This window comes from Schistocerca gregaria, chromosome 8 (assembly GCF_023897955.1).
Source record: "Schistocerca gregaria isolate iqSchGreg1 chromosome 8, iqSchGreg1.2, whole genome shotgun sequence".
NCBI lineage: Eukaryota > Metazoa > Arthropoda > Insecta > Orthoptera > Acrididae > Schistocerca > Schistocerca gregaria.
In genome coordinates, this window is record NC_064927.1 from 354,113,303 (window position 1) to 354,133,730 (window position 20,428).

General features: G+C 39.9%; 1 protein-coding gene across 2 annotated transcripts in view; it reads right to left on the reverse strand.

Annotated features, from left to right (window-relative positions):
- Positions 1 to 1,832: 1,832 nt before the first annotated feature.
- The window catches only part of LOC126284841 (protein I'm not dead yet-like), a 235,286-nt gene continuing 216,690 nt past the window's right edge, over positions 1,833 to 20,428 (reverse strand). For both annotated transcript variants that reach the window (XM_049984068.1, XM_049984067.1), the window contains exons 12-13: positions 13,170 to 13,307; positions 1,833 to 2,728 (exon numbers count right to left, since the gene is read on the reverse strand). In XM_049984068.1, coding sequence (XP_049840025.1) covers positions 2,582 to 2,728; positions 13,170 to 13,307 — 285 coding nt within the window. In that variant the 3' untranslated portion in view covers positions 1,833 to 2,581. The remainder of the gene's footprint in view (positions 2,729 to 13,169; positions 13,308 to 20,428) is intronic.

Below are 20,428 nucleotides of genomic sequence, written 5' to 3' on the forward strand. Positions count from 1 at the left end.
GCGGTTCCTGGTATGTCCGCTGTGCCGTGCGTGTGATCATTACTTGTACAGCCCTCTTGCAGTGTTCGGAGCAAGTATGGTGGGTCTGACACACCGGTGTCAATGTGTTCTTTTTTCCATTTCCAGGAGTGTAGTTTTGCTCCATGTGAGTTTCCCCACAACAAAGTGGCATATGTTAAATGGGTGTGGAAAAAGGCATAGTATGCATTGAGTAATAACTTACCACTAACACATGACCTTAGTTTACCTAACAAATGTGTCACACATGCTAACTTAGTACAAATATAATCGGTATGACTCTTCCACGATAATTTTGAGTAAAGATGGATCCCAAGTAGTTTAGCTGAGACACAATCAATCTTATCACTCTTAACACGCAAGCTAGAGAGAATATTTACAGTTTTATCATGATTTATATGCAAGTCATAGAGTTGGATTTTATGATGGATGCTACTTCTTTGGTTGGTGAGAGCATAATTTCCTTTTTACTGAAGTTATTTTTAAAGATTGGTCTCGGATACTCCATTGCACTGTTCACCAAACCTGATAACCCCAGGCTGTCAGTAACAGAAATGAAGTACTCATTTAAGAGGTTTGCAACACAACATGCACTTGTTACCAAGTCTCATTTATTTTTAGAGCTGTTCAGGGGCAAAGGTCCATGGAAATTGGGTTGCTCATTTAGATATCTTGATTTGGCCATTGGAAGTTATCAGGTGACCAGAGAAAAAAATTGTCAGACACCACAAAAATATCCTTCAAAATTCCACAGAATTGGAGATAGTTCATGAGACAGCTTTTCTTGTAGTGCAGGAAGGAAATTATTGTCAACTGAACATTAGCACTTGCACTATCAGGACTTATTTTTCCAAATGACTCCTAAGTAATTAGAAAAGTGTGTAGATCCACAGGGGATAGGAGATGATTATGACAAACAACCATGCAATCCTGAGACTCTGAAGAACAATATTTATAGTCATAAGAGCATGAACAAATATTTCAATATAGTGAAGTTTTCAGACCAACTGTCTGTCAAAGAGTCAGCTGCACTGGAACCAAATCTACCACCAGCAATATTACCTCATAGAACAGTATTTCCACAAGTACAATTCTCAGTTTTATCAAAAAATAAAATCAGAACATGTACATGAAGTTTCAGACAATTTGTCTTACAAAATTTATATACCCATGCCTCCGTCTTTGCCACCCTCCCTGTTTACCTTTCCCCTGTTGCTTCATAACCTGGGTTGTGAGAAACTGAATCCACTTTCCCTTCTTACCCTTTCGCCCCTCTCTCCTCCCTGGTGAAGTAACAAAGTTCCTAAAGCTAGGATACGTAAATTTTCTGTTTTGTTTTGTGTATCTATCGGCTGTACTGACATGAGGTAAGTTCTAGCCAGCCCCTCTATCTCTTTGTTAGTATTTGTTTAATATCTTTATATGAGATTTTCCATTAATCGTTTATACCAGTACATAATTTCTACTTCTGCTACATTGCCTAGCTTATTTGAAAAATGTTTCTCTAAACAATGCAAATCTTAGTTTTACCAGTCCAGAAAACTGGTACATATTTTGTCTTTTGACACTGCATTAGGTGCAGTAAATTACAGCCACTTTCATTCATGAGTCATTGTTCCAGTGGCAGCCGTGACATTAAAACATTGCTCTCTTATAAGTCAATGTACTGTAACTGTCTTTTGATGGATGGGAACTTACAAGTTGGGAACTTACAAGAAAAATAATTCATTGTAAAGTAATTCATGTTTATTTTGTTTTTTATGTATTTTCACTAGAATTTTATAATAAATAATATGCAATATCACAATTCATTATCAAACTTCAAAAAGGCATTTTATTTACAAAGATGCAGTTCTGTATCACAAACAATACTTTTGGCACAACAGTGAGTTTCAGCACTCTGTCAAATACTGGTTTCCTTCCATAAACTGATGTTACTCAGCAGAGCTCATAATATTTCATTTTTTTCATTGCAGAAATTGATCTTACCTAGCACAAAAGATAACTGGCAAAGTAAGGTACAAGATGTAAAAAGTACAACTGTTTCTATTCCTACTGAGTATCTATCCCTTGTGCCCTTGTATTTCTCACTCCATCAACTGTCTTTCTTTATCATCTATTAAGAGCAGGCTGTAATCTTCACACATCAATAACAATTCAGTGCATTTCAGTCAAATTCATTTCAACACAGTTATTGTAATATCATATGCTTCATAACTGCCAGCCTCTAAACAATAACTATTCATAGATTTACAATAACTCAATACATGTCACAAAACTGACAAGTATGAGATCAAAGTGTGTTCAGATTCTAGTTAAAAGTTTAACCTAGACTCTGAATCTGCACACAGCATAAAAGACTGCATATGTAAACTGTCAGTAATTCAATAAATGACTTAAAATGAGTCACTAGTCAGTCTAATTGCAATATACAATTAATTTTTGCAAAAAGTAACATTTTTCAGGCATTGTATCTGTGTTTAGATATATTTAGTGTCCTGAAAATGTCTGGAACATAAATCCAACAGCACATTTTTTCCTTCTGTTTCATGTTTTCCCCTTTTCATAGGTGGTGGAAGCTTTTGGTTGTATTACTATTGGCAGCCCAGCTTGGAAATCCATTCAAACCATATAAAACTCCTCCATATGTTGGAAATAGCACCAACAGAAAGACAATGCTAATAACACACATTCCAAGACCAGCTTTAATCTGTAACAAAATAATCACATATCCTCATAAATTGAGCATAATTCCTATAGTATACAACACATCATTCTATAAATTTATTTGTCAGAAGTTCTTCCTTCAAAAATCATTTGGCTTTTGGAGAATTAATGTATTCAGCTTAATCTATGATCAATGTAACACTTCAACAATTTTTTTGTCTGATTTTTGATTCAGCAGCCATCAGGGATTCAAACCTGGGCCTCAAACTTACTAGGCAGATACTCTGACTGCTAAGCCATCCAGACACTGTGTTCATTGGAACTGCATGAACTACCCTAGCATGTCTCCTGTCAGATTCAAATTCTCAAATTATCCACAAACTATAAATCTATCCCCTTGCCCATTATCGTCATTACTCATGGCATTTTGCCAATTCCTGTCAGAGTTCAAGCTTGGTGGTATCTGCACCGAAGAGATCGTTGGTCATCTAACCTTAATTATATGTTTTCCAAAAGAACAGGCATCACATGCACACATATAAGGCCAATGATCACTCCAGTGCATATGTACACCAAGCTTGAACTCTTACAGAAATCAGTGAAATGCCACGAGTAAAGAGGATAATGGGCTAGGGGCACTACGTTAGCAGTGTGTGTGTAAGATGAGAATTATGGTCTGACAGGGTTGTGCTGGGGTTGCCTGTACAGTTCCACTGACCACAATGTTTGGATGGCTTAATGGTCAGTGCAGCTGCCTAGTAAGGAGGAGACCTGGGTTCAAATCCCTGTCCAGCACAAATTTTCCACTTTCTCCCTTAATTTCAATCAATGCTTACTTGCAGCCAATACCTATAATTCCTTTGCGTCTCTTAGATATAATAGTGTAGAAATAAATGAATGGATACTGCAGGTCGGAATATCAACAAGGTTGTAAAAGATAGCTTCCTACTTATTATAAAGAAGACATGTTAAGTTGCAGACTAACACAATTAAAATACACTTACAGAAAACTCTCAGTCACTGTCTTGATCAGCAAATCAGAAATACACACCATTCATATATACAAGCAAGCACGCCTCATGTGTACATGACTGCCACCTCCAGTATCTTGAGCCGGAATGTAACTATCACGTGGGATGTGATCAGAAATCTGGAGGGGGCAGGGAAGGTAAATGAATAGTAGAGTATGGGTAGAGAGATAGACGAATACCATCTAGTGGTGTGTTCAGGGACTAGAACGCCAACAGGCACAGCGTCAGGAGGTTGTGGGATAGGGAGGTGGTGAAAAAAGGAGCAAAAAAAAAGAGAGGGGCACGGAAAGATGGGCAGGTGCATTGATAAAGTGTGAGAAATAAAGAAATTGGGAGATGAGATTGGGAAGGAGATGGTAGGACAGAGGGGATGGAATCTGTTTGGTGGAAGGTGTGGGGCACCATGTTACCATAGGCTGAGACTGGGATGATTACATGTAGGGAGAATGTATTGTAAGGATAACTCCCATCTGCACAGCTCAGAAAAGCAGGTGGTGGAGGGGAGGATCTATATGGCTTGGATAATAAAGCAGCCATTGAAATCAAGCATATTAAGTTCAGTTCCATGTTGTGTCATAGGGTGATCTACTTTGATCTTGGCCACAGTTTGGCAGTGGCAGTTGATCCTGGGGCACAGCTCATTGCTAGTCATACCAATATAAAATGCTGTGCAATGACTGCAGAAAAGTTGATAAATGACATGGCTTCCTTCACAGGTGGCCCACGCCCTGTTGGGGTAGGATAGACATGTGACATGACAGTACCAGGAAGCATTGGGTGGGTGAACTGGGTGGGTCTAGCACCTGGGTCTTCCACAGGGATATGAACTTTGTGCCGAGGGCTTGGGATTGGGAATGGCATAGGGATGGACTAGGATGTTGTGGATGTTGGGTGGGTGATGGAACGCCACTTTAAGAGGGGTGGAAAGGATCTTGGGTAGATGTCCAACATTTCAGTGCATGAGGATAGGTAATCAAAGTCTGGTGATGGATGTGGTTCAGTTGTTCCAGTCCAGGCTGGTACTGGGTGACAAAGAAGGCACTCCATTGTGGCTGGTTCTTGGGGATGGTAGAAGGGTTGAGGATGTGAGGGGAAATGGCATAAGAGATCTCTGTTGTGGACTAGGTCTGGGGGATAGTGTCTGTCTGTGACAGCCCTCAGTATACTGAACAAGGGAGTCTTTGTCACTGCACATGTGCTGCTCTGGGTGGCCACACTGTATGGGAGGGATTTTTTGGTGTAAAAGGTATGACAGATCCGAAATGCAGATACTGTTGATGGTTGGTGGATTTAATGTGGACAGATGTGCAGATAGAGCACAGAGGAGGAATGTGGTATGTTGTGTTGGGGAGGACCATGTGAAGAAGATAGACAAGGTGTTGAGGTTGTGAAGAAACTTCGGTACCTCTACAGGGCCCATAAACAGGTTGGCATAGGAGCGTGCCATGCTGCTGCCCATGTCTGTGCCGCAGATTTGTTTGTGTATATTTCTTCAAAGGAGAAGTAGTTGTGGATTAGGATAAAGTTAGTGAGGTGTATGAGGAATGAGATTGTGGAGCCTGAAGGAGTTGGGAAAGGTAGTGTTCAATGCCAGTAAGACCATGGACCTGAGAGATGTTGGTGTATAGGGTGGTGGCATCAACAGTGACAAAATGGGATCCAGGAGGTAAAGGGATGGGGACTGTAGACAATCAGTGAAGGATGTTGGGGGGGGGGGGGGGCTAAATTACAGGCAATTGGTTGGAGGTATTGGTCATTGGTCAATGACAGCCAGTTCTTTCAGTAGAGACACAACTGCCAGCCACAACATGGTGTCCAGGATTATTGGGTTTGTGAGTTTTAGGGAGCATATAATAGGTGGGTGCCCAGGGATGATTAGGTCACGATTTATTTTGAGGTCATGTATTGCTATTCTTACATCTTCTGAAAGGTTGGTGTTCTGAGGAAGGGACCTTGGGAGAGATGGTGAGGCTAAGCTGAAGGTAAGGAATTCCTGGAAGGTGACGAGAGGAAGGTTAGGAGGTGGGGAATGGTGGTGGTGGTGGTGGGGGGGGGGGGGGGTAGGATCATGGTTGGATGGTGGTATGAACTGGAAAAGGCAGGGTTGAATGTTGGGATTTTGGTGGTTTTGGTTGGAGGGATTGGCAGCAAAGAAATGCTTCTGTTGCATGGGTTGGAAGAAGAGGAGTCAGTCTTTGGCAAATCCACAGTGGTCAAATTTGGATGTAGTGCTAAAGTGAGACCTTTGGTTAGGAATGAAACTTCTGTGGAGCTGAAGGTTTTGGTGGAAAGGTTAACAACAGTGTTACAGGAATGTTTTGGACCTGGATTTGGTGGAGAATTGGTAGGGAGCAGACCAGCCTGTGACGCAGTATGCAGTTGAACATAACGCTCTTGATTTCAATGGCTGTTTCACAGCCTGAGTCAACTGGATCTTCCCCACCACTACCAGCTTTTCTGAACTGCGCAGATGTGAGTTATCCTTATGATACATTCTCCACTCCTATGGTAACATATTGTCCCCACACCCTCCACACAACAGTTTCCACACCCTCTTCCCATCACCTCCTTCCCATTCTCACCTTCCAATCTCTTTGTTTGCCACCATCTGCCAATACACCCACCCATGTTTGCCTGTTCCTCTCCTTTTTCGTTCTTTTTTTCCACAACTCTATGCTCCACAAGCTTCTGATGCTGCACCTGTTGTCATTCTAGTCCCTGCACACTCCACCAGACTTCATCTCTCTCCTCCCACCCACACATTTCTATCCCTTCCCCTGTCCTGTACCCTCCAGACTGCTGCTTGCATCCCATGTGATAGTTGTGTTTCAACCCGAGCTGCCAGAATTGGTGGTCATGTGTGCTTGCTTGTGTATGTGAAGGGCATGTTTTTAAATTCTGTAGATGAAGGGTGTGGCTGAAAGCTTTATGTAAGTGTCTTTTAACTGTGCTTGCCACCAACTTAACATGTCTTCTTTGTGATAAGAAGTAATCTATCTCCTCCTACATTGTTGATGCATATCCTTCAGTATGGCTTTGACTATCTATCATTATTCCCTGAAATGTTGAGATATTCTACCTGTGATCCTTTTCATACCACTTAAAGTAGTGTTTCATTACCCATCCACCCTCCACAACATCCTAGTCCACCCCTATGCCACTACGATCCAAAATCCTTGCCACGAGGATCATATCCATGTGGAAGACGCAGGTGCTAGACCTGCCCAATCCACCCACCCAGCACTTTCTATTCCACTCCTGTCACGTGTTTATCCTACCACATCAGGGGCTGGGCCACTTGTGATAGCAGCCATGTCTTTTACCAGCTCTGCTGCAATCATTGTACAGCTATTTACATTGGTATGACTACCAACCAGCTGTCCACCAGGATGAACAGCCACTGCCAAACTGTGGCCAAGAGGAAATAAGGTCAATCTGTGGCACAACATACAGCTGAACATAGCATGCTTGATTTCAATGGCTGCTTCACTATCAAGAGATCTGGATCCTCCCTTCCACCACAAGCTTTTCTGAACTGTGCAGATGGGAGTTATCCTTACAATACATTCTCCGCACCTGTAACTATCCCAGTCTCAGCCTACAGTAGCATACTGTCCCCACACCCTCCACCCAACAGTTTTCACCCCCTGTCCTATCATTTCCTCCCCATTCTCGTTTTTCACCCTCTTTGTTTGCTGCTCTCTGCCAATGCACCAGCCCATCCTTCACTGCTCCTCTCCTTTTTCGCTCCTTTTTTCCCCCCTCCTCCTTGCCCCACAATTTCTTGACATTGCACCTGTTGGCATTCTGGTCCCTGTGCCCTCCCTCAGACAGCATGCATCTATCTCCCTCCACCCATTCACTACTATCCATTTATCTTCCCTGCCCCCTCCAGATTGCTGCTTGCTTCTCACATGATAGTTGTATTCCAGCCTGAGATGCTGGAGGTGGTAGTCATGTGTGCATGAGGTGTGCTTGCTTATGTATATGAATGGTGTGTGTGTTTATCTTTTGCCGAAGAAGGCTGTGACAGAAAGCTTTATGTAAGCATCTTTTAAATGTGCCTGTCTCCAAGTTACTCTATGTTCTGGTAAGTAGCAATCGATATTTTCCTACACCATAAAACACTCAACACTAAACTGAGTTGTTGAAGTATCATTAGTAACACCTTTCGCACAGCAAGTTATGACATTGGAAGCAGTTAAGATTAAGCAGTGTAGTTTCCTGTGCCCAGAAATTCTTAAATTGTGCACAGGAAGGTGATGACTTTCCACTACATTTAGCTTTATTACTAGGCTAAACTCCAGAGATAATAAAATCATTTTGAGGAATTATCACTAAAATACAGCAATCACAAGAACAAAAACTTTTCTTGATCAGAAGTGACAGTGAACTTCCTGTAGTGTTGACTATCTATGCAGATAATATATAGCAGCAACAGTGACTGATCCCTATTTTCATGGACCATTTTTCAGAACTGGACAATTCACATCTGTAAATTTGGCATACAGAGGATTAATAATGTAGACAAACCACCTGGACAGAGTTATGCACTACCAAACCTACAGCACGGTAGTTTTGATAAACCACATAAATGACTTAGTAAGTGGTAGGATTAGCACAGTTAGAACCAGACATCATTCAGTGTTAGTCCATTGTGTATTTTATATCCTCACAAAATGTAAATTGCATTTATGAGGTCTGTTCAAAAAATTCTGGAAAATACATAATTTCGTGCCAATGGTGTGTTGGAGTGAAATGCGGTTGGCATCTCTGCACACACCTTGTTTAATGTGTAACTGCTGGTGGAAGTTACACTGTTGTATGCCTGTTAGTTATTGTTCAGTGCTATATTGAGCAGAACATGGTGTAGAACAGGTTGCAAATTTTGAGATAGCAGAGTTAGAGGAACAATGTGTCTGCATTAAATTTTATGTAAAACTCAAGAATACTTTTACAGAGACACACCAAATGATGCAGAAGGCCTACAGTGATGAGTGCTTAAGCCATACTCAGTGTTACAAATGATTGACATGGTTTGAAAATGGCTGGCAAGAAGTTGAAGATGACCCTCATTCAGGATGCCCTTCAATGTCTACTGATGACACTCATGTCAGAAACACCAACAAAATTGTGCATACAATCAAAGACTGGCTGTCCAACATATCACAGAAGAATGTAACATTTTAGATGGAACATGACAAGACAGGTTGTATACATGGAGAAAGCAAAAAAATTCCCGGACTTCACAGATAAAAAATACTTTTTTCCAGGTGAAAAACAAACTTTCCTGTGTGTAATACACATTTTCCCAGGTGGGCCCAAAATGTTTCTGAGTGGTTGGTCCTCAAAGTATTTTGAATCAGGACCAAAACCTCTGTGATTTAAGAAATTAATTGCACATTATGACAGTTAAAATAATTCATCCTGCACACAAAAAATCTGCTTCAAAAATAATGCTTCTCAAAACACCATTCATAATATTTTCCCACAACCTGTTAGAAATAGGTATGTTTGAACAGTTGCTAAGGAGCACCAGATGACAGATGTTAGCTGCATGCGCAGCTATGACGATGTAGCAAGCCTGTGCATGGTGTTTGCTCTGCTCATACAGTTTTTGTCATATTTATGTTTGGAATCTTGTGTTTAGTGTGGCATCACATGACCATGTGCAGCAGTGTAATGTGTTGTTCAGAGGTCGCACATAGATTTATTGTATTTAGGGCTTTTACTTATGGCAAATAAGGAATACAAAATTAGAAAGCAGTCTTTGACAATTTTCGTTTCAAAACTAGACTCTACAACTCAATGCACCCTAATATTTTGCAGTGTGGTGACTTTAACATGGGTTTTTTGTTATTTATACTCTGCAATACTGTTATTTAACATTTCCTGCCAAGCTTACATCCACAGAGCAGTGCAGAAAACTAGTAAGAAGAAATACAACTTTCTTGAAAAAATAAAAAGAAATAGTTGTTTCTATACACCAGTAACTGTCATTGGCTGAAGACATAAAGTCTGAAATTAGTCCTTGATCATACTGTGGCACTTTATTTTACATGTCCCTCCTGATCGCACAAATTTTTACACTTCATTATTACTGGTTTTGGCTACTACTATTTTCAGATCTGTTACAAACAATAACAGCATGTAATCAACTAGGATCAGTTTGCTGATGCTAAATCTATAAATGTCCTGGTGCTAAATAAAAAGTTTTTATTTTACATAAGAAACAGCTATGTTACTTAAAAGCCACATAAAAAGAGCACATAGCAATAATGGGAAGTTCCCAGCCTGGGAAAGTAAAAAATGCAATTTTGTAAAAGTCAGTATAAAAATTTTAAGAACAAAATTACATCTATGAAATGAAATCTTCCATTATGGATCTAATTCCACGTATTGTATGTCAGTACATGTTATATTGTCAGATGCTCATTTTGCCATGTGATGTAATTTTAATTAATGACAACGCCTACTGCGTTTTAACCATTACATTTTCAATACTGGCTTCTCATGTACACAGTATTTACTACGTACCTATATGTATAATTTGATATTGATACTGACATCAGAATATTTTACAGTATGTATAGCTGGTATACAAAGCTATTAATCATGTAAATCCTTTTTATTTTTTTGTAGCACCAGACATTTCAGAAGGATGTAGGCTGCAGTAGGTACTGGGAGATGAAGAGCCTTGCACAGGATATAGTAGCATGGAGAGCTGCATCAGACCAGTCCCAGGACAACAGGCATTTATAGATCTACTTGAGCAAATTGAACTTAGTTGGTTACACTCTGTTTTTATTTGTAACAGATCTGAAGATAGCAGTAGCCAAAACTGGCAATAGTGAAATTGTAATAATTTGTGTGATCAGAATGGACCTATAAAATGAAGTGTATAATTGTCAGTTTATATTCTACTCCAAGAGTTAATATAAAGCCTCGTGGATAGTTACAATGATGAAACACAGTGTGCTGCCAGTCTATAAATTTACTGAAGGATGGCATTCTGTAAATTTAAGATATAAACAACAGAAATTAAGAAATAATATCAGGCCTTGAGAAGGAACCAGACAAGTGTTGAAACACATCTAGTAATCGTGAAAGATTGAGTTTCACAGTAGGTAGATATGTAAAATTCTGTTAAAACTTTTTAGTGTGGTTTCTGGGATGACAGTTTTCTTGGATTATTACCTCATGTTCTGTTCTTTATTATGGCATAATACCACACATGCCAGAAGATGAAAATGCACACTTCAAATTAAATGAACAGTTGAAACTAACTAATAGTGTGAAATGAAACACTTCCTTCCAAATAAATCGCCTGCCTTTGCAGAAAAGATTAGCAAATTGAAAAAAAAAAAAAAAATTCATTGTTCTGAAAAGTGGTGAATGCTTGATTGCCAATAATGTAGAAATAAAATAAAATCATAAAACTGAAACTAACAATGTATTTCAGTCTTCCATAATTATGTGAAAGTATTTTTATTCATTTGATAGCTCCCAGCCACAAAAATCCATTTTGTTTTCATCTGATGTGAGAGCTGTAAATAAAGCAGTAACAGTGGTCATGTGGAGACTACTTCTCACCACAATTATGACTGGTTTGTGCATGTGTAAATCTGGCACCTTGAGTGTACTAGAAAAATTTTTCTGGCTACTTCTCCACATGTACACGAGCCCACTGGCATCTGCTCAAACAAACCTAATTCAAACAGTTTTGATGCCATGCTCATTAAAAGCAGCTTGTTGTTATGAAAGTATTACACAATCTACATCCTAAAGCCTTTGGAGGCACATTTTGCTTTTGTTAGACGCTTATGTGTACACTGTAATTATTATTATGCAGCTTAAGTTTTATACTAGTGTTTGTCTCTCATTTGTGTTTTGTTGCTGCAGTTTATTCTGCAGCAGAGAGCTACAGTAACAATCTTTGTTCGAGTATCAGTTCTTACCAGTCAAAATTACAAGAATTTAACTCAAACCTAAAACAATGAAACATTCCTGAAATTCTAAAAGGTTCCCAGGTTTTCCCCAGTTTTCCCCCAGATGAAAATGTTCCTGGGTTTTTCCTGGATTTCCCAACTTCCCAGGGCATATATGTCTTACATGAAATCCTGTCACATGATCTTGAAATGCATAATGTTACCGCCAAGTTCTTCCCACAGTTCATGAGTCAAGATCAGAAGGACTTTCGCCTTGCAACCTGTGAAGAGCTTTTGGATCACACAAATGAGAACGAGATGTTCCTTAAGAGACTCATAACTGGTGATTAAACATGGGTCTATGTTGATGATGCTGAGACCAATGTTCCATCTTCACAATGGGTCGGGGAAGGTTCTTCAAAGCAAGCTCATCAGGCCAGGTCAAATGTCAAAGGCATGCTGATATTTTTCTTTGAGACTGAAGGATTAGTTCATCATGAACTTGTGCCACAGGGACAAAGTGTTAATCGATGGTACTATCAGAACATGTTGTGACACCTGCCAGAAAATGTGAGAAAGAACACATGGTGAGACAGTTCATGGTTGTTGCATCACGATAATGCACCAGCAAATTCATCCCTGTTGGAGCATAACTATTTCACAAAAAATGAAATTGCTGGGCTGCCTCATCCTCTGTATTCTCTAGTCCTGGCCCCTGTGGATCTTTTTTTTTATTCCCAGAGCTGGAAACCCAGTTGGAAGGATGAATATTTGCAATGATACGCAGAATAAAAGAAAATTCGCAGATGATGCTTTGCACAATCCAGCAAGAAGTATACCAAGACTGCTTCCAAAAGTGGAAACAGTGTTGGGAATAGTGCATCAATTGTGAACAGTATTTCAAATAAAACCATGCACAATAAGTAAAAGGTAAGCACAGAAAAATTTTGTTGATGAAGTACCGGAATATTTTGAACAGACCTAGTATATGTAATAAAAATTAATTGATCTAGTAACTTCTGCACTTTTATGTAACCAAAGCTATTACTTTTGATGCAAGTACAGTTCGCATGCACAAACATATAAAATCTATACAATTACTGTTGTTATTTGATGGTCAATGGAAAGTTCTTCATCACAATCAAAGGCTAGTTTTTCCTGTCCTTTTTTTCTTTGCTACAGCAACCCTCTGTTTCACATTACAAATCAGCCATTTTTGAATAAAACCTGAATTAAACACTGACAGTTTCAGTGTTGATATTAATATCCTCACAAAGTTTCTAGACAGTTCAACACTTCTGGTGCCCAGCCAATCTATCAAGACACTGATCACATATGTGAACAAAGTGATCAATGTGTGGTAAAGCCTGACAGGTATTCAACACACTTAACATTCAGGTAATGTGGGTACAATATTAACTGACCAAAGCTACTGGGAAAAGTACAGAGGGCTCCACTTACTTATGATAGTGTAGAGTAGCTTACAGTATTTTTACAATTCTACTTTTTGAATTACAAATCTTACCATATCGGATGTCTTCATGTTGCATTCACCCATCACAAAAGCATTTGGTGGTGTACCCACAGGCAATACATAAGCATAAGAACAACATAGACATGCTGGCATCATAAGATACATTGGATGAATTTCCACTGCCACAGCCTGAAAAACAGAGTGACAACAATAAATGTAATATACAGTCAGTACAGAAGCATATCTTTTCTTTCGTAATTGAACTTACTGTGATTTGATTACTTAATTTGTATTTCTATTTAACAGAAAGCTAAGGCTAAATTGCCTGTTGACAAATCATCATCCGAGAAAGAGCACATGCTATAACAGAACAATGTAGGGAAGAAAAGTGAACACATCCTATTCAAAGGTACTGTCCCACATACCACAAAAACCTAAATTTTGATTACCGGGATGGGAATTGAATTCTGTTCCTCCTGAATTTGAATCCAATTCCACATTTCTCAGTAATATGAATTTGACAGTACTTAAAGAAAGTATTTTAGTAATACTGTGTGAATAAAAACATTTTCTAAGATGTTACTTAAAATGTCTTTTAAAAGCTACATTCATTTGCACTTTATTATCACAAGACAATCATTGCAACCATTGATAAAGGGGAGATGCATTATTAGGTAGACCATCAAGAGAAAATAATGGAAACAGAGGATGTTATCTAACTGTCACTCATACCAGTACATTAATTGTGCACAAAGATGGAACATAAGCTGTATTCATTGTAAAGGGCAATTTTTAATGATAATACAGGGTGTACATAAAGTCCTGGAACACTTTCAATTATTTATTGCACAAGAACTAAACATTGTACAGATGTCATACAAATTGCATTTTGAAGAGAAACTCTGAAAGTTTTGTTACAAATATTTGATATGCAAACCATGAGTGGCACAGCAGATGTCAATACAGTAATCGAATTTTTGCCATACCCATCCCAGCATGGCATTGTCAACTGTGGCAGTCACTTCCCGTATTCTGTCCTGAAGCTGGTGGTAGAGGCAGTACATATACCAGATCTTTACTGTGACCCCACAGGAAAAAGTCACACAGAGTGAGACTTGGTGATCAGGAAGGCCATTTCATGAAACAGCTGCCCCCTTCTGTAGCACAGCTTATCCATCAAAGCGGCAGCTCCGTGTTCAGGTACCCACAAACTTCACAATGAAAGTGGGGTGAAGCCCCATCATGGTGAAAGATGAATGGAGAGTCTGACTGCATTTGAGGCATCAGCTATTGCTGCAACATGTCCGAGTAGGAATATAAAGTGACAGTGCTCTTGGCACTCCACATTTACTTCACTCACACTGGGACAACCGCTTCTCTTTGCTGGGCACAAGCAACCTGATGTAATGAATGTGTTGTACCAGTGGGAAATGGCCTTTAATGTTGGTGGCTTCTTACCATACTTGGTTCTAAACATCTCTTGAATAGCTATAGCACACCTGCTTTTGTCGAACTCCAACACACAGAAAGCTCGCTCCCCACCTGAACCAGCCATGTTTGTGAGTAGTGCTGACTATCGGAAAATTATTCTCTTCAAATGACGTATGTATGATATCTTTTGTTGTTGTGCAATAAATAAGTGAAAGTGTTCCTGGACTTAATGTACACCATGTGTTTTTGAGAATGTGCAGCACGTCGAGGTATAAAATACCAAAACTATTTAGCTTCCTGAAGGTTACATTAACAGTTAAATATCATTAAAAGGCAACAAATTAATATATTACACGTTCAGAAATGCCACAATTTTGAAAAAAAAAACTGTTTCTTGATTTGCTATGCTATCCAGCTGATATTTATCTGTTTGTTGTTGTGGACTTCAGTCCTGAGACTGGTTTGATGCAGCTCTCCATACTACTCTATCCTGTGCAAGCCTCTTCATCTCCCAGTACTTACTGCAGCCTACATCCTTCTGAATCTGTATAGTGTAGTCATCTCTTGGTCTCCCTCTACGATTATTACCCTCCATGCTGCCCTCCAATACTAAATTGGTGATCCCTTGATGCCTCAGAACATATCCTACGAACCGATCCCTTCTTCTGGTCAAGTTGTGCCACAAACTTCTCTTCTCCCCAATCCTATTCAATACTTCCCCATTAGTTATGTGATCTACCCATCTAATCTTCAGCATTCTTCTGTAGCACCACATTTCGAAAGCTTCTATTCTCTTCTTGTCCAAACTATTTATTGTACATGTTTCACTTCCATACATGGCTACACTCCATACAAATACTTTCAGAAATGACTTCCTCACACTTAAATCAATACTCGATGTTAACAAATTTCTCTTCTTCAGAAACGCTTTCCTTGCCATTGCCAGTCTACATTTTATATCCTCTCTACTTCGACCATCATCATTTATTTTGCTCCCCAAATAGCAAAACTTTACTACTTCAAGTGTCTCATTTTCTAATCTAATTCCCTCAACATCACCCGACTTAATTCGACTACATTCCATTACCCTAGTTTTGCTTTTGTTGATGTTCATCCTATATCCTCCTTTCAAGACACTGTCCATTCCGTTCAACTGCTTGTCCAAGTCCTTTGCTGTCTCTAACAGAATTACAATGTCATCGGCGAACCTCAAAGTTTTTATTTCTTCTCCATGGATTTTAATACCTACTCCGAATTTTTCTTTTGTTTCCTTTACTGCTTGCTCAATATACAGATTGAATAACATGGGGGAGAGGCTACAACTCTGTCTCACTACCTTCCCAACCACTGCTTCCCTTTCATGTCCCTCGACTCTTATAACTGCCATCTGGTTTCTGTACAAATTGTAAATAGCCTTTCGCTCCCTGTATTTTACCCCTGCCACCTTCAGATTTTGAAAGAGGGTATTCCAGTCAACATTGTCAAAAGCTTTCTCTAAGTCTACAAATGCTAGAAATGTAGGTTTGCCCTTCCTTAATCTAGCTTCTAAGATAAGTCGTAGAGTCAGTATTGCCTCACGTGTTCCAACATTTCTACGGAATCCAAACTGACCTTCCCCGAGGTTGGATTCTACTAGTTTTTCAATTCATCTGTAAAGAATTCGCGTTACTATTTTGCAGCTGTGACTTATTAAACTGGTAGTTCAGTAATTTTCACATCTGTCAACACCTGCTTTCTTTGGGATTGGAATTATTATATTCTTCTTGAAGTCTCAGGGTATTTCGCCTGTCTCATACATCTTGCTCACCAGATGGTAGAGTTTTGTCAGGACTGGCTCTCCCGACGCCGTCAGTAGCTCCAATGGAATGTTGTCTACTCCAGGGGCCTTGTTTCGACTCAAGTCTTTCAGTGCTCTGTCAAACTCTTCACGTAGTATCATATCTCCCATTTCATCTTCATCCTCTTCTATTTCCATAATATTGTTCTCAAGTACATTGCCCTTGTATAGACCCTCTATATACTCCTTCCACCTTTCTGCTTTCCCTTCTTTGATTAGAACTGAGTATCCATCTGAGCTCTTGATGTTCATGCAAGTGGTTCTCTTATCTCCAAAGGTCTCTTTAATTTTCCTGTAGGCAGTATCTATCTTACCCCTAGTGAGATAAGCCTCTACATCCTTACATTTGTCCTCTAGCCATCCCTGCTTATCTATTTTGCACTTCCTGTCGATCTCATTTTTGAGACGTTTGTATTCCCTTTTGCCTGCTTCATTTACTGCATTTTTATATTTTGTCCTTTCATCAATTAAATTTAGTATTTCTTCTGTTATCCAAGGATTTCTACTAGCCCTCCTCTTTTTACCTACTTGATCCTATGCTGCCTTCACTACTTCATCCCTCAGAGCTACCCATTCTTCTTCTACTGTATTTCTTTCCCCATTCCTGTCAATTGTTCCCTTATGCTCTCCCTGGAACTCTGTACAACCTCTGGTTTAGTCAGTTTATCCAGGTCCCATCTCCTTAAATTCCCACCTTTTTGCAGTTTCTTCAGTTTTAATCTACAGTTCATAACCAATAGATTGTGGTCAGACTCCACATCTGCCCCTGGAAATGTCTTACAATTTAAAACCTGGTTCCTAAATCTTTGTCTTACCATTATATAATCTATCTGATACCTTCTAGTATCTTCAGGCTTCTTCCATGTATACAACCTTCTTTTATGATTCTTGAACCAAGTGTTAGCTATAATTAAGTTATGCTCCTGACAAAACTCTACCATCTGGTGAGCAAGATGTATGAGACAGGTGAAATACCCTCAGATTTCAAGAAGAATATAATAATTCCAATCCCAAAGAAAGCAGATGTAGACAGATGTGAGAATTACCGAACTATCAGTTTAATAAGTCACTGATACAAAATACTAACGCTTATTCTCTACAAACGAATGGAAAAACTGGTAGAAGCCGACCTCGGCGAAGATCAGTTTGGATTCCACAGAAATGTTGGAACATGTGAGGCAATACTGACCCTACTACTTATCTTAGAAAATAGATTAAGGAAAGGCAAACCTACATTTCTAGCATTTGTAGACTTAAAGAAAGCTTTTGACTATGATGACTGGAATACTCTCATTCAAATTCTGAAGGTGGCAGGGGTAAAATACAGGGAGCAAGCAGTAAAGGAAACAAAAGAAAAATTCAGAGTAGGTTTTAAAATCCATGTATAAGAAATAAAAACTTTCAGATTCACCGATGACATTGTAATTCTGTCAGAGACGGCAATGGACTTGAAAGAGCAGTTGAACGGAATGGACAGTGTCTTGAAAGGAGGCTATAAGATGAACATCAACAAAAGCAAAATGAGGATAATGGAATGTAGTCAAAATAAGTCGGGTGATGCTGAGGGAATTAGATTAGGAAATGTGACGCTTAAAGTAGTAAAGGAGTTTTGCTATTTGGAAAGCAAAATAACTGATGATGGTCAAAGTAGAGAGGATGTAAAATGTAGACTGACAATTGCAAGGAAAGCGTTTCTGAAGAAGAGAAATTTGTTAACATCGAATATAGATTTAAGTGCCAGGAAGTCGTTTCTTAAAGTATTACTTATGGAGTGTAGCGATGTATGGAAGTGAAACATGGACGATAAATAGTTTGGACAAGAAGAGAATAGACGCTTTTGAAATGTGGTGCTGCAGAAGAATGCTGAAGATTAGATGGCTAGATCACATAACTAATGAGAAAGTATTGAATAGAATTGGGGAGAAGAGGAGTTTGTGGCACAACTTGACAAGAAGAAGGGACCGGTTGCTAGGACATGTTCTGAGGCATCAAGGGATCACAAATTTAGTATTGGAGGGCAGTGTGGAGGGTAAAAATCGTAGAGGGAGGCCAAGAGATGAATACACTTAACAGATTCATAAGGATGTAGGTTGCAGTAAGTACTGGGAGATGAAGGAGCTTGCACAGGATAGAGTAGCATGCAGAGCTGCATCAAACCAGTCTCAGGACTGAAGACAACAACAACAACAATGTTCTGTGTTCCCATAACCCTCCTGGCCTCAAAGTTTGTTAGTCATTGTCCTCACCCATCTGGCCCATTCCCTGTTCCTATTTCAGCACTACACATCCCTCATTTGACCTTCGCACCCAGTCTTTCTACTGCTCCTCTTTTCCATTCTGCATTTGATGTGCCTCATTTGTTGCACATGATTTTGACTCACATTCAAAGCCACATGAAATAGATTAGAACAATGTTTGATGTACATCACTTGCCATACATGTTTTGAGCATCATTCAAAGCTTACTTTTAGACAAATCATTTCACAAAATATTTTACATTACATTTTTCACTCAACTTCAATTAAGAACTGAAATTAAAGTCTCTCATGTAAATGGTCAGTGTGCAGGCAGGCCTACCTATACTTTCATTGGGAAAAGTCTAACTTTCTGTAAACAGGTGAAATGTTCCAAATATTAGTGAGATGTTACAATCAATATCCACTGAATAATGAAATAGCTAACAAACTTAGCAGCTCTACTGCAGGTGCAATTTTCTTCTGCTGGCCACTACAGTGTGTTGTAGTATCAGACACCAGATGTGGCATATTGAAACTCGGCAAGAACTTTCCAAATGATTTATTTGTTTCCACTACAGTGCTCAGTTCACCTCGGTCTGCATCACAGGGACCCACAATGCTGAGGAATTACCCCAGCAACCTGTGCAATGTAACGCTGTGTCATGCCGGCCTTGTGCGCCAGCTGCAGAGTTCCGATTATGTCAGAATGGCTGCGCCAGTAGCCAACTCAGTGGACAACATCCCCGTTGACTCCACACTGCTCTGCCAGGAGCCATAGGCTGACCCCGATGCTGTTTCTTCCTCACTGGTGTAGCTGAGAATGGGGTGGCAATGACCCAGTGCAATCGGGCATTCAAATCTGCAGCCCTCGCTTCAGAAGTCTCTGGCATGTGTCGGGAGCCGAGACAACTGCCCACGGTAGTGAGCTGAAGAGTGGCCCGCCACTGGCTGGCTGCAGACAATGCGTTGGCATCAGAGGGTCGAACCAATGACCCGCAGGGGACTAGGATGCTGGCGCCCCATCTGTTGCTGCATGTAGCCTGATGGTGTGACATGCCTTGACATCCAGGAGAGCTGCCACACTTGAATGACTCTCGTTAGAAAACAACACCTATTTATACTCGGCTGCACGCCTTTGTTTCTCTAATTCACTGCCTCATGTCACGTACACATAACACTTAGGTTGGCCAGTGTCCCTCTTCTGCCTGTGACTTGCGGCATGGAAACTGCTGTGTGCGCCCTCTCTGGCACTTCTACTCCCCTGTGGCCTCTATTTGCCTTCGCAACTGCTGGTATGCATAACTTACAGCAATCTGTCCCACACCTGGCTGTAGCTTGTGCTCCAAATATTGCACAGAACTAACTTTCTCTATCATAAGCAGTGGTGCCGCTACATTATTCCCCTCTTCAGAAAGACCCGGTCACCAGCTCATCCTTTAACTAACTATTCAACTTGTTTGGATTGGCACTTATGACACACTTACTTACTATTAGAAAACTTAGATGCGGTCTAGTGCTCCTAGGTATGACATGAGGGAAAAAAACATTTAAAAAAATTCTTAATGGATGACCACTCCGCAGAATGCTTGTTGAACCCCTTACCTTCACCCTCCATATCCAATCCACTGGGACTTGGACTACCCCTGGATCCCTCTGGGAATTGACTCTCTGCCTGATCAGAAGGCAAACAACACATAACGAAGTTAAGGCTGTGATGATACTTGGCACAGAGGTGCTCAAAATTATCACTATTTGCCGTTGCCTTTCCCTACACTAAGTGACACGCTGAACAAGCTGTTCAGCTG